Genomic DNA, 15,163 nt, shown 5'->3' on the forward strand with positions numbered 1-15,163 from the left:
TGGCCTTGGAAAGGGACCCGAAGAGCAACTGCCATTTGGGCAGCAGATGAGTTTGCAGCATTTGGCCCTTTGAAAGTTTGACTTGGACCTAATGATTCTTTTACAACTGTTGTGGGCTGCAGTATAGGCAGAGAGGGCAGCTGGAGTTTTGGTCTTGAGCCAGTTGTGGTAAGCAGAGGTTTACAACATTGGTACACTTTTTTTGAAAACCAAGGCTTGGATGGTGGCTGAAAGTTTGGACTGGAATAGGGGATGAAAGCCTTCATTCCTGTGAGGATGATTTCTGTTATTCAGTCTGAGCAGGTGTTTGGATCAGAAGTGAAACAGTAGTTGGAACCATTGGAAGGAGGAATAGAAGTTATGAAGGTTCCAGTTGGCACCCTTATAGTGCCAAAGGACACGAGATTGTGAACTGGGTGTGTAGGTTGTTCTGCAGCAAAAGAGACTTGTATGAAGTCGTGGTCTGAGTTTCCAAGAGGAGAACCAACAACCACATTATACCTGGAAGGGGAGTTTGTTCAGAAGAGGTCAAGTGTGTTGGCAAATTGGAGCAGATTGTTTTGTGTGGTGGGAAGATTGATGATCACAGATAAGTCATTGCTGTTGGCAAACACCACAGCATCCCTGCCTGATTGATCGGTGAAACTGGACAAGGGGAGCCAGTGTGAGTTGTGGACATTGAAGGCCCCAAGAAGGATGACCTCACTATTGGGCTACTTAGATTGCAATAAGTCAAGCTTTAGAGAGAGAAAGTTGAAGAGGTCAGAGGGGTTGATGGAGTTTGGAGAGCGATAGAGGAGCATAAGGGTTGGTTGTGACAATGAGAGAGAGAGTCAGATGTTTTGAACCATTTTTTCCTCAGTATGACCAGGACTTCAACATAATCATGGCTAAAGACTCTGTACTGAGGCCACTACTGCCAAATTTATATATTAATGATATAGGGAGTAATTTAAACATAATTTAAGAAAGATTTTAATATAAGTGGCATCCATATATTTATTGTTATTATTATGTCTTCTAATTCTAATTACATCTCAATTTTTAAATCTGTTAGAACCATGTCTCTTTCAACAAAACAGTGGACCATGTTATGCTGGATGCTATTATGACATGTATGAAGTTGTGGTCTGAGTTTCCAAGAGGAGAACCAACAACCACAATATACCTGGAAGGGGAACGTGTTAGGAAGAGGTCAAGTGTGTTGGCAACACAAAACTGGAGAGGTCTATAAACTTATAAGAAATGTCAGTAGGAAGTGGCAAACAAGATCATTAGCAGTCAAAGATGACTAGTTCACTGCAATATCTTGTCCATCTGTGAAATCATACACAGATGGACAAGATATTGCAGTGAACTATATAAAAATCAACTAAAGAATACTGCAACAGAAGTATTAAAAGAACTAAAAGCAATCTTTCCACCAGCAGAGATCTTTGAAAATTACATCTTGGAAGAGGAGGTGAATAAGGCTATAAAACATCTCAAGAACAACAAGAGTCCTGGAAATGACAACATAATAGGTGAGATGCTAAAATATGAGAGAGAATTGGTTGTAAAAGAAATGCATAAGCTATGCAATGAAATATGGAGATTTGGTTATGTCCCCGAAGAGTGGACTAAATGGTCTTGGTTGTTCTTCATAAGAAAGGCAGTGCTTTAGAATGCACCAGTTATAGAACTATTGCACTAATGAGTCATCTTGGCAAAGTGCTGATGAAAATACTTACAGAACGCCTGAAGGGTCATATGGAGGTACATCTTCCTGATGAGCAAGCCGAATTTCGAAAATATCAAAGTACAGTGCAACAAATACTTGCACTAAGACTAATAGCAGAGAAAGCTCGAAGAAAGAACAAAAAGATATACTGTTGTTTCGTGGACTTCCAAAAAAAACATTTGATAATATTAACCAAAATATAACATGGGCTGTCTTGGAATCCTATGGTGTTGACAATAAATTGATCCACCTGTTGAAAGATATAAACAGCCAAGCACAAGCAACAGTCAGGATAGCAGGTGTGACTGGAGATTGGTTTGCTACTAGTCAAGGCACAAGACAAGGGGACCCAATATCACCAACCATCTTCATCACACATCTGGGAAGGACACTAGATAAGATCAAAGAAGAAGCTGGAGGCATTTCAATAAATGGAATGAGAATAAGCTACCTCTGCTTTGCAGATGACATTGTCCTGATTCAAGAAGATGCAAGGCTGGAAAGGACACTGCAAACACTATACAGAAGGGAAAAAAGATATGGACAAAATGTCAACTTTGAAAAAACTAAAACAATGATATTTGGACAGCAGGAGTTACTGAATAAAGTTACCATTGAAGGATTTCAACTGGAAAATGTGGAACACTTCACATATCTTGGATGCCACATGATGCATGACTTGGACCCAAAAAAAGGAGGTAAAAATTAGAATAGCCTGAGCAACAGCTATCTTAAAAGCCATGGACAAAATATGGAAGAGCCAAGCTATAAAGATGTACATGTTCTATGAATGTGAGGCCTGGGTACTCCTGAGAGAATCTGAAAAGAGGTGAAGCATATTCCTAGAAGGCTGGAGGGCATGATTAAGGATAAAGAAGGGTTTATATGTTGAGGTGTGTACAATTTAGGTTTTTCTGAAATAGTGTTGTCAGTATTCATTACAACATTGTGTATGTTCTTCATACAAGCTATTATTACTGGACTTCACATAGTTTTGGAAAACTATTACAAATTGGAAAAATGGAAATGTACAGTATGTGAAACTGGTAGCATAGAATTGAGGGGGGTATGACAGACACCCGAGTTATATATGGTGGATACGTAAAGAAAAGCTTAGGTGTCATTCATTACTATTGTATTGTATTGTAGACCAGTAGTTCTCAAAGGGTGCGTCCTAGAAGATTTCCGGGTGTGCCCTGTGGTATTCCAGAGAAATATGTGTCCAGATATAAAAATAAATATAGTTACTCTATTATACCTTTTCATTACGGATATACCGCTCTTTTTGTCAACACATCATTATTATGTTAATTAACAGTGTTTTTCTTGCAAAGAGAACAAGAATATGGTTTATTCTTGTTGTGTATATTACTTATTTTAAAAGTGTTGGAAGTGGATGTTATGTGCATGTTACTTATTTTCAGATAAATACACCCAAATAAAATGGATAGATTTCTCAAAAAGAAGCATGATATTGAAGAATCAGATTCTGGAAGTGAGCAAAAGTTAAGTGCAAGTAAGAAAGCAAAATCGCAGCCTACTTGCAAATATAATGAAAGTTATTTAAGCTTTGGTTTCACTTGGACCGGAAGTGAAGATCATCCTTTGCCACTTTGCCATTATGTGGATGTAAAATGGCAAATGAATCATTGCTTCCTAGTAAATTGAGTAAACATTTTAAAACTATACACTCTAATTTACAAGATAAATCTAAGTTTTTTCAAGAGATTGTCTGAACAGCAAACAAAGCGGCAAATTCTTTTAAAAGTATAATGACTGCTTCTGATAAAGCTCAAATCGCTTCTTATCAAGTCTCAGAACTGATAGCAAAAAATATGAAAGATCATACTTTAGGTGAGTCACTTATTTTGCCTGCATGCAAAAAAATGGTCATGACAATGCTAGGAAATGAAGCAGCAATGAAAATAAGTAAGATTCCTCTGTCCAACGATACAGTTCACAGGCGTATTATAGAAATGTCTTCTGATATCGAGAAAAATGTATGCAGTAATAAACTTCAGCATTCAAATTTTGCATTGCAAGTTGATGAGTCAACAGACATTACCAACAAGGCGCAACTCTTAGCATTCGTCCGTTTTATTAATGAAGATCAAATAGTAAATCAGTTTCTTTTTTGCAAAGAATTAAGTGTGTCTACAAAAGGTGAGGACGTTTTTAACATTTTGAATAGCTATCTTGATAAATGGCAGTTAACATGGAAGTTGTGTGTAGGCATTTGTACAGATGGAGTGCCTTCCATGGTAGGCTGTGTTAAGGGTCTTACATCTTTTGTAAAAAAACAAAATGAGAATGTTATCGTAACTCACTGCTTTCTTCCTAGGGAGGCCTTGATGACAAAAACATTGGGAGAAAAATTAAGAAAGTTTTAGATCAAGTTGTTCAGATGGTAAACTTTATTAAAACAAGACCTGTCAAATCGTGTTTATTCGAAAAGCTTTGTATCGATATGGATTCACAACACAGACGGCTGCTTTTACACACTGAGGTGAGGTGGCTGTTGAGGGGGAAAGTACTTACCCGTGTACACGAGCTACGACAAGAACTTCTTGCGTTTTTTGAAGAGATGAAACAGCTACATTTTTGTAACCTCCTTCGGTGTGAATTTTGGATTGCCAGGTTACAGTATTTGGCCGATATATTTCAGCAGCTCAATATTTTGAATACTAGCATACAAGGGAAAGAAGAAAATATTCTCTCATCTACTGACAAAATGAAAGCGTTTCAGAGAAAACTACATATTTGGAAAAGAAAAGCTGTTGAAGGTAATTTGGAAATGTTTCCATTGGTAAGTAATATTTGCATAAATGAAACACTTCCAATAATAGTTAAACATTTAACAAGTTTAGAAGAAAAATTGAGTTCTTATTTTCCATCACTTAACACCGAACAATACGACTGGATTAGAAACCCATTTATAGAAACTTCAGGTGATTTTGGTTTAACATTAACAGAAGAAGAAGAACTGGCAACTATATCCACTGATCGTGGATTGATGATTAAACATAAGGAATTGTCTCTTGAAGCCTTTTGGATTTCTATAAAAGAAGAATGTGTCAATATCTAAAAAAGTTTTGAACGTTTTACTACAATTTTCAACTATTTATGTGAATTAGGATTTTCTATCCTCACCACAATTAAGTGTAAAAAGAGAGGAACTCTTCAATGTTGTTAATCTTTGTTTGTCTTTTTGTTTTATTGTCCAGATTTCACTTCCATACATTAAGACTGGTAGGGCTAATGTATTGTATACTTTTAGTCTGGTTTGTTTTTGAACTAGGTTTGGTTTAAATATAAGAGTTAAATTACACCTGTTATTTTTAAATATTTTGCAATTTTTACGTTTATATCTTTTTCATTTTCATATGTGATCATACATCCTAGGTAGTTAAATGAATTCACCAATTCTAAGATCTTGTTATCTATTACTATCTTAGTTCTTGCTGGATCTTGTCCTTTAAAGACCATAGTTTTTGATTTTTCTGTTGATATTATCATACCATAATCTTTGACTATTTCATTTAGATCTAAAATAACTTTCTGTAAGTTATCTTCAGAATTTGTAATTATTATTTGGTCATCTGCAAAAAGGAGAGTGTTTAAGTTCACAGTAGGAGAAAGTTTAATACCTTGATGGAAATTTTTATTCCATTTTTTTATTATTTCATTTAGGTAAATATTAAAAAGAGTTGCTGAGAGGGGACATTCCTGTCGCATCCCTTGGTTTATCTCTCTCGTATATGATAGCTCATGATTTAATTTTATTTGTATTTGATTATTTTCATATATACTTATGATAGCTTTTAGGATATTATTTGGTATTTGTCTTTCATTTAATATGTTAAATAAAATGCTTCTTTTAACTTTGTCAAATGCTTTTTCAAAGTCAATAAATGCAATATGTGTTTCTAAATTATATTCTCTTCTTTTCTCTATTATTAATTTTAGGCAAAAGGCAGGGTCTATACGTGATCGTCCTTTTCTAAATCCATTCTTACTTCTAGAATAAAGTTTTCGGAATATTTCATTAGTTTGCTATTTAAGATTCTGCTATATATTTTGTAACAGGAATTTAGTATACTGATAGGGTCATCTCTATTACCTTTTTAAAGATAGGAATCACAGTTGCTTTTTTCCATTCTATTGAGGGGTTACTAGTAGAATGGAAAGAAGCAATTTTGATGATGATGATATAGGAAGAATAATTTGGATATATCTTTATAGGATGTTGCTGGTTCTCTTCTTATTCAACGGCATCCGGTGTATGGCGATAAACATTCATCTGCTGTTGACGTATGACCGAAAGGAAGGGGGTTGGAAATATGGGTGATAGAGATGTGGGAGAGTTATTGGTGAGGCAAGAGGTGTGTGAATTTTAAAAACCCGGATTTTTTTATGGGTGGTCAGAGAATTCTTTGAGAGGGAGGTGAAAGATAGAATTTTAGGGGAAGGAGAAAGATATGGTGGGATAGGATTAAGGTTGGGAGTAACAGGTTGTGAACACTTTTGATGTCTTCAGAGCTCGTGGAGGAAGTGGAGGCTATGTCAAACTAAGACAAAAACACCTAGCGGACATGACATAGCCTCCACTTCCTTCACAGCTCTGAAGATGACACACTGTCAGAAGTGCTCACAACCCGTTACTCTCACCCTTGATCCTATTCCACCATGTCTTTCTCCTTCCCTTAAAATTCTATCTTTTGCCTCCCTCCCAAAGAATTCTCTGACCATCTGTTTAAAAAAAAAAAAAAAAAAACGGATTTTTAAAATTCACACACCTCTTGCCTCACCAATAAATCTCTCTATCACCCACATTTCCAGCTCCCTTCCTTTCTGTCATACCTCAACAGCAGATAAATGTTAATCACCATACTCTGGATGCCACTGAATAAGAAGACAACCAGCAACACCCCACAAAGGTATGTCCAAATTATTCATCATGTCTTTAAAACATCAGTAATGCTCTACAAATTGAGTAAAAAGCCGATGACATTGTTTAAAAGAAGGGGTACTCTAAACAAAAATAGGCTAAATAGCCATAAAATATTTACTTAGAGGAGTAACATGGGAATTTTTCTTCTCGTTACTCCCATGGGAATGGAAGTAACGAGCAGAAATAATACTAATGTACATTGTTATTTCCTGAAACAACATTAAAAGATTACATTCTTTTTGCTATATCCTTTGGTATTAATTTGGTCTAGCTACTCACTGATGAAGCCTCAATAAATGCTGAAACCGGTCTGGGTAGTGACCTCCCACCATAATGTAATAACAGCATACATTTCCTAGGAAATGTGTTTTTACATTAATTGGAAAATACCAAGAATAGTGATCAGAACTTTACTCACCTTTGCTGCAAGTTGCCCGAGTTTGTACTACGTACTAGGACTACTTGCATTAGCTCACGCTAGTAATCGCCGATACTTTTATAGTTTATTATACTATATTCGGCATGAAACTCTCTAATTCCAATCATTGAGTTTCTTATTCGTTTTTAAAACAATGTGGGATTTAATATCCCCTTAATTTAAATAACATTAAAAGATATCTTTGTTGGTATACGCCAAAAAATGATGATAAAAATTAACGTGAATAAAGTTATTTAATTTTTATATTTAACTGTTCTTCACAATTCAGTATAAGACTATACTGAACAGAGGAATACAGAAAGGCTCTGCCTTAATGACGCTTTGCTTTATGATGATTTTCAATTATGACCTTGTCCATTTATATGATACTGCATTTGTACATCTGACAATTTTAGCAACATGATGCTGCCATAAATCAGCCAACATGCAGATTTAATGGACTCAGTTTATTTACATCATTGCATTTTTCTGTGTTTTGCTGTGAATTATAAACTGTAATGTAAACGGTTTTTAACTATTACTGTATTTTAACTATTTTATTGTTATTTATAATAGCAAACGAAAATCAAAGTAAGGGTACTTCCAGTGAAAAGAAGACTAATAAATTTAGTACATTAGATGCTAAGATTAAAATTTTTAATTTATTAATAATTTATTAAATTTAGCATATTTTAGATCAGGCGTGGCCAACTTCATTCTATACGAGGGTCAATACATAATGGGTGGTAGCGTCACAGGCCGCACACTTTTAGACAGAACTTAAATAAAAATAAACTGCATTTTTTCAAAGCAATAGTTATATGTATTGAATTACTATATTTGTTAAATCATTTAACTACTGGCAGAACAATATAAAATACTTGATTGATTTAAATATAAGTTGTTAAATTAAATTTAATTACATATTTCTGCTTTTTTTTTTTTACATGTAACACAACTTAATGAGAACACTGCGGGCGTTCATGTGTGGCAACAACTTCATCAAAGTCGATTTTCAACGATGATGACGATATTTGTAACAAATTCTGAAGGTGGTTCGGTCGGCTTCTTTGTGACGATTTAACTGCCCTCATAGTTGAGAAAGTGCATTCACATATGTATGTGCTTCCAAACATAGATGCAATTCTCAAGCTGAAATCACTCAGTGCAGGATATTTTTCCCTTGGTACCAGTTTCCAAAAGTCAATGCCTATCTCCATCCTTGACTGGAAAAACGGGTCACTTTGAAGGTCACACAACTCCAATTGAATAGTGTCGTGTGACTCTGAAATGTCAAATTTCATTGGGTACCACGCATTGATTTGGCGCCATCTGTCACAATAGCTGTGAGATTGTTGATATCACCAGTACCATTTACAACCTTCATAACTGTATCATAAATGTCTTGACCTTTGGCTGTGTTATGCAATGACTTTAATGCTAGTAGCTCTTCATTAATAACAAAGACTTTGGAAACAGTTCGAATGAAAATTAGAAGTTGATCTGTATCTGTTATGTCAGTTGATTCATCCAGAGCCAATGAGAAGTAAGCTGAATCTGTAATAACACTTTTTAATTTATTTAATATATGAGAACCTATTTCCTCGACTCTTTTTGTTACAGCTTGTTTTGATAGTGGGACGCTTTCAAACTCGCTGGCAATTTTATCTTCCCCAAATGCACGTGCCATTTTCACAGAACAGTGTTTTACAAATTCATCATCAGATAATGATTTTTTTGCTTTTGCTATCTCTGCGCTTACAACAAACGATGCCAAGAGTGAGCTTTTTTGTATTGATGTTGGTTTAGTAAAAATATTTCTGAGCACTAATCTTTCTCTTCAAATTATGTACAATTTTAGTACATACTTGTCCAACGTATTCTTGGTATGTAGCGGCATTTGAGCTTATATTCCTTGTGCACAGACAATACTTGCAAACACATAAGGCACTGTGGTTTGTTGTCGTTATTGTTTATAAACAGAAATTCATTTTCCCATTTCTCTTGAAATTACTGGTTTTCTTCACAGATCTTATGTTTCTTACTCATAGTACACAAAGACCGAAGTAACTGACCAGGGACACAAACTACAACAATAACACTGTTAACTGTGAAACTGAGTCTCTAAAACTGATCACTGTAACCAGAGCAGAGCAAGCGACTTTCAATGATGCGTTACTCTGGAGCACATCATTGAAACTTTACAACTCGTACAGAGAAGCAGTAGATTTTATAAATTGAGTAATCTTTTTAAAGCAGTTTTGATTCCATCATCAGAAATAATGAATATAATTAGTATATCAATCAGAAAATCTGCGGTCGAAATTAATAACTAAATTGATAATACACAATTTAATATAGTTTTTATCCTGCCGCGGGCTGCACAAAATCACGTTATGGGCCTGCTGTTGGCCACCTATGTTTTAGATCATATACAATTTGAAGGTTCAATATGATGACATGTTGCTAGTTAAGTGGGCCCCCCTATGATTAGTCTGCTTACTCCATGGAGGTTAATGTAATGATAGTATGTCTGCTATAGGCAATCTGCCATTCAGTGTTTCTAACTTTTTTTGTTTGCAAAAATTATTCTAAATTTGTTTGCATAATGAATGTAACTAAATGCTTGATTTACATCAGTTACACGCATTCAGTGTGTGTGTGTGTGTGATGGAGAATGATTCGCTCTGTTATAAAATTTGCTATATTGCAATTTTCTGGAACATAAGGTTGTATGACCTGGGTATGCCTTTAGCCTACTATATACCCTCTTTCATTCTTTCAATCAGTATTAAATTATATTTCAGTTTAACTCCTTTTTAAATCCTCTGTTTTATTTTTTGTTTTATTTTCTTTATTTCTAGCTTCGATTAAACAGCATTAAAAAGTTGTCAACAATTGCCCTTGCCCTTGGTGTTGATAGAACAAGAACTGAATTAATCCCATTCCTCACAGGTAAATTTGTATATTCTCAATGTGCACTATTTTATTCTGTGTTTATTAAGAAAAAAATTAATCTTTGCTAAAGGCAAAAATGTGTTTTGAGACTTGGGATTCTGAGAGTAGTGTAATTACATTAGGCATTATATATTTCATGTTCGTGTTTGATTAATTATTTTTTTTACAGATAAAAAAGGAAAAAAGGTTCTTTTTAATATTTTTGTGTGATGTATGGAGACTTGATGATCCATGGTGTGCAAGATAGGATGCCAGAGGAGTATTTGCCTGGAGAGACAATAGAAAGTGTGGCTGTGGCAATTAAGAGGGGTGAAAGGGTGGATGAAATGATTGTGATGGTGGACGATTGACTTGAGAGGCAATGTAAATTGGGTGGTGCTTGAGGTTGTACTAAAGAATTTGCAGCGAGGAAAGAATGTGTGTGTTGCTCAGGTATCATAGTGACGAGCCGAGTAGAAGAGCAGTAATACCGAATAGCATAATAGCCAGAATGTGTCAGAAGAGAGGATTGGAATATGTGGATGCTTGGAGGACATTTGAGGACAGAAGGGAACTGTATGTGAGAGACCGCTTGCAATTGAATGATGAAGGACGAAGGCATCTGGAGAGATTGCTGTTTTCTGAATGAGTCGGTTTGTCAATGCAGGGAAAACTAGAATTCCTAGGGTGGATGATAGTAGGTAGATGGGGGGAAGGGGGATGACATCAGGTAACACTGAGTCCAGTGGAGTCTGGAGGGGATAATGGTAGGAATAGAAGCAGTGATATTTTTATGCTTTATACTAATGCCAGGAGTATCCGAAATAAAGGAGATGAATTGGTGGTGCTCATAGTATCAGCCTGGCCAAAGATTATTGGGATCTCTGAGACATGGTTAATGGAAGATGATATAATAACAGGAATTGAAGTAGCAGGGTACAGCATTTTTCAGCAGGATAGGAAAGGAAAATGTGGTGGTGAAGTGATGACATGTCCTCTAAGAGTGGAGGCTTTGGAAGGCAGACACTAATGGTTTTGAAAGCATATAGTGTGTGAGGTAGAAGTGGCCAAAGCAGAATATTTAGTGGGGTGTTGCTACAAACCAAGGAGCACAGGAGATGTTTAGACAGTTGAGTTTGGCAAGTGCAAGAAGAATACTTGTTATGAGAGATTTTAACTACAGCAGTATAAAATCTGGGAAGAGGAAAATACATGTAGTAATAAGGGAATAGAATTTCTAGAATTCTTGAAGGACAAATGTCTTAGGCAACATGTAATAGAGGGAACAAGAGGTTCAAGAGTTTTGGATTTGGTCATAGCATCAGAAGAGTTGATAATAACTGAGATGACATCTCTCTCCCCAGTTGGAGAGGGACCATGTGGTTTTTACTTAGAAGATGAATAGACATCTAGGAGTATCAAAGAAAAGGGAACGTATGTGGAATTATAAGGCAGGTGATTATAATAGTCTTAGATATCAACTTGGGGTAATTCCATGGAGGGTGGAATTGGAAAGCCAGGATATCATGCTTGGGAAATTGTGAAGGAATATTTGTTAGCAGCAATAGTAAGCTATATTCCATAAGTGAAGAAGCAGACACAATTTGGTGTAAAGTGAATGACAAACAATATCAAACAGGAACTGCAGATGAAAAAGAGATTATGGAAGAGATATAAGGAGAGGGGTGGAGAGCAGATTCACGAAGAATATGATGCAGGCCAGGAGAGTGACTAGTATGATGAGGAAGGCAAAACTGGAATATGAGAAGAGATTGGCATTAAGATTCAGAGAAAACTCTATGAAATTTTTTAGCTATGTGGCCATTAGTAGGAGAAATGATTGTGGAAAAATGACATTGTGGGATAAAAATGGAAATAGAGTGACTGATGCAGAGGACATAGTGGAGTTGTTCAATGAGCACTTTATTGAAGTATTTCATCCTGGAGAAGAAGGTTTTAATACTAGAGGGTATAGGGCAGGTTCAGGGTTTAGAGGTGCAAGAGGAGAGTGTGTTCCAAATACTGAGTACTCTGAATGTCAGTAAAGCTGTGGGACTGGATGGTATTTCACCACTGGTATTGAGAGAATGTACTAAAGAACTGACAACTCTGTTGACCTGGCTCTTCAATAAAAGTGTGGCTGTGGGAAAGGTACCCAACGAATGGAAGGAAGGTAATTTAAGTTTAATTTAATTTGTATTCTAGTGTACATTGAATTCTTTAAGTCAATTAATAATTATGTATAACCAACGTATAAGACTTTCTACGAGAAGGTGAGATAGTGCATAAGGGCAGTAGTAGACTGGAAGTGTCTAATTATAGGCCAATTTGTGTGTCATCAGTAGTTGTTAAGGTCATAGAAATTAGTGAGGGACTATATACACACTGTTGAGCAATGAGGGTAATGTTATCTGTGAGAATCAACATGGATTTGTAAAGGGATGCTCTTGCTTTAGTAATATGATTGCCTTTTATAATAAAGCGACAAAAGCAGTTGATGAGGGAAAGGCACATACTGCCATTTTTTTGGATTTTGCAAACGCATTTGACAGGGTACCACATGATAAGCTGATATTTAAGTTTCAGCACATGTCAACTGGATTCAGGATTGGCTGTCTGATAGGTATCAGAGAGTTGTGTATGGCAGGGCATTATCAAGGAGGCAGACGGTTACAAGTGGGGTTCCACAGAGCTCAGTACTGGGACCTGTATTGTTTAACCTTTATATCAATGACATTGTCAATGGATTGCAGGGAGATATTCAGTTGTTTGCAGATGATGTGAAGCTGGGAACGGTTATTGATAATGGTGCAGATGTGGCAGCCCTGCAAGAAGATTTAAATACACTAGACAGATTGGCAAATGAATAGGATGTTGGTTTAATGCAGCAAAATGTAGTCTTGAAGTTTGGGATACATCGATGGGAGGCTGCATACTCGATTGGAGGAGCTGTACTGGAGACGAAATCTGGGGGTGATGATTGATAGAAAACTGAAATTCGTGGGGCATATTGCAAAGGTGGTGAAGGTAACCCAGAGGATTGCTGCAATACTGAGAAGGACGCTGACCTGCAGAGAGAAGAGTTATCATTCCATTGTATAAGACCCTGATCAGACCACAATTAGACTATTGTTCTCAAATTTGGTCCCCAGGATTTGAAGGGGATAAATTAACTGTGGAAAGGGTGAAGAGGTGGATAACATGGTTTCAGGACTGCACGATGTTAATGAGGATCGGCTGATGGAATGTGAACTGCACAGTTTGGATAGAAGAAAGAGAGGTGATACGATCGAGACTTTTAAACTGTGAGGCAGTTACAGGATGGACTTTGAGGAGTTCTTTCACTTGGTGGAACAGTGGGAAGGAGCGATGACAAGAGGCCATCCCTGTAAGTTACGAAAGGAAGCTGTGAGCAAGAGGGTGAGGAGTGGTTTCTTTGTATGGAGGGTGGTTGAATCGTGGAATGCATTGCCTGAGAGAGTGGTGAGAGCAAGAACGATCAATGATTTCAGTAGTATGATAGACTCTGTGTTTCCGAAGGACCTCCCACTATGAATTTCTTGACTCCATGGAGACCTGAATAATAATAATTATTATTATTATTGTTCATGTTTTATCTTATTCTGCATTAAAAAATAAATTTTTAATAAAATTTTGTAACATTATAACATTAGGACCAGCATCCACTTCCTGTGTAATCGGTGTTAATTTTAGCACATAATTCGATGTGTTAATCTCACTGGACTGTCATAGTCGGATTGCCTTCTCATTTATTTATTTATTTATTTTTAAATCTCTCAATTGTGTCTGTCCTTCAACCAGTTTTCTGTCTTGCAGGATGGCAAACCCGAGTTTTGGGAATGAAAAACCTTGAGATAAACTAACTTTCAGGTGAAAAACCCTCTCCAACCAATGGACATATTGGTATTGACTGGGTTACAGTGGCTCCAACTAAATACTCTCACACAAGTACACATATATTAGTAAACTGGTTAAACAGATTTTGATCAAATTCAGTTTTCATGCACATTAGGCAGTTTGGTTTAATTTGTTTTTATGGACTTGACAACCGTGTTATAAATAACTATTTTAATTTCCCGATGTTTCGACCTTCATATTAACGTCATCATCAGGAGTATATACAAATATACAAGGACAAGCTGAGTTACATTTCACACAGTAAGCTAAAGAAACAATGATTTGATCACCATTAGCATGACCTCTAGTGAAAAAAAAAATTATTTATAAACTACATCAAGCTAAATTCTATTTCTGATAACATGAATAAACATTCTTTCTTACAGATAGTTTTCTTTCAGTAACAATGATATCCTGCTTTTAGCATTACAATTGTTATATTAGATTTAGGATTCTGGATTACCTACAGTCCTGTTTATATTGAAAGTTTATTTTTCACTTGGTTAGAGTATAATAAATTTAGTTTAATCCTTTATCCAAGTGTGTGCAAACAAAGTTTGCGCCTGAAAGTATCTTCAGGACTGGGGCAAGGTGATACAACACCAGGGCAACTCGTTGCAAAGGTGTAGCAAGCTACCAACACTCCTGTCTCAGTGTCTCCCATAATGCAAAACACATCTCCTTGCGGATATGTCTAATGTTATGCATTAAGGGAAGGGCCACTACCCAGACTAGTTTCGACCTTTATTGAGGTCTCTTCAGTGGGAGCCAGGCCCAAGCTGAGATACCAGGCAGAAGCATTCGTAGGTCATCTGTACCTATAGGAGTTGCCAAATGGTGTGCCACCCTTTTTTAATAAATTACTCTGGATTTAGAGAAAGATGTTGAAAGTTTATTTAAAATAAACTGGCTCCCACTGAAGAGACCTCAATAAAGGTCGAAACTAGTCTGGGTAGTGGCCCTTCCCTTAATGCATAACATTAGACATATCCGCAAGGAGATGTGTTTTGCATTATGGGAGACACTGAGACAGGAGTGTTGGTAGCTTGCTACACCTTTGCAACGAGTTGCCCTGGTGTTGTATCACCTTGCCCCAGTCCTGAAGATACTTTCAGGCGCAAACTTTGTTTGCACACACTTGGATAAAGGATTAAACTAAATTTATTATAAGTCCTGTTTATGGTTAACTCTTAGGGAGAAAGGTTCCGTGGGTAGAATA

General features: G+C 36.3%; 1 protein-coding gene across 1 annotated transcript in view; it reads left to right on the forward strand.

Moving 5' to 3' along the window:
- Pp2A-29B (Protein phosphatase PP2A regulatory subunit A) overlaps positions 1–15,163 on the forward strand; it is a 239,122-nt gene that overhangs the window by 12,820 nt on the left and 211,139 nt on the right. Inside the window, exon 2 of the mRNA XM_090413204.1 lies at positions 9,954–10,044. Coding sequence (XP_090269330.1) covers positions 9,954–10,044 — 91 coding nt within the window. The remainder of the gene's footprint in view (positions 1–9,953; positions 10,045–15,163) is intronic.

This window comes from Typopeltis vanoorti, chromosome 23, assembly GCF_054136105.1.
Source record: "Typopeltis vanoorti isolate ZY-2024b chromosome 23, IOZ_Tvanoo_1.0, whole genome shotgun sequence".
Lineage (NCBI taxonomy): Eukaryota > Metazoa > Arthropoda > Arachnida > Uropygi > Thelyphonidae > Typopeltis > Typopeltis vanoorti.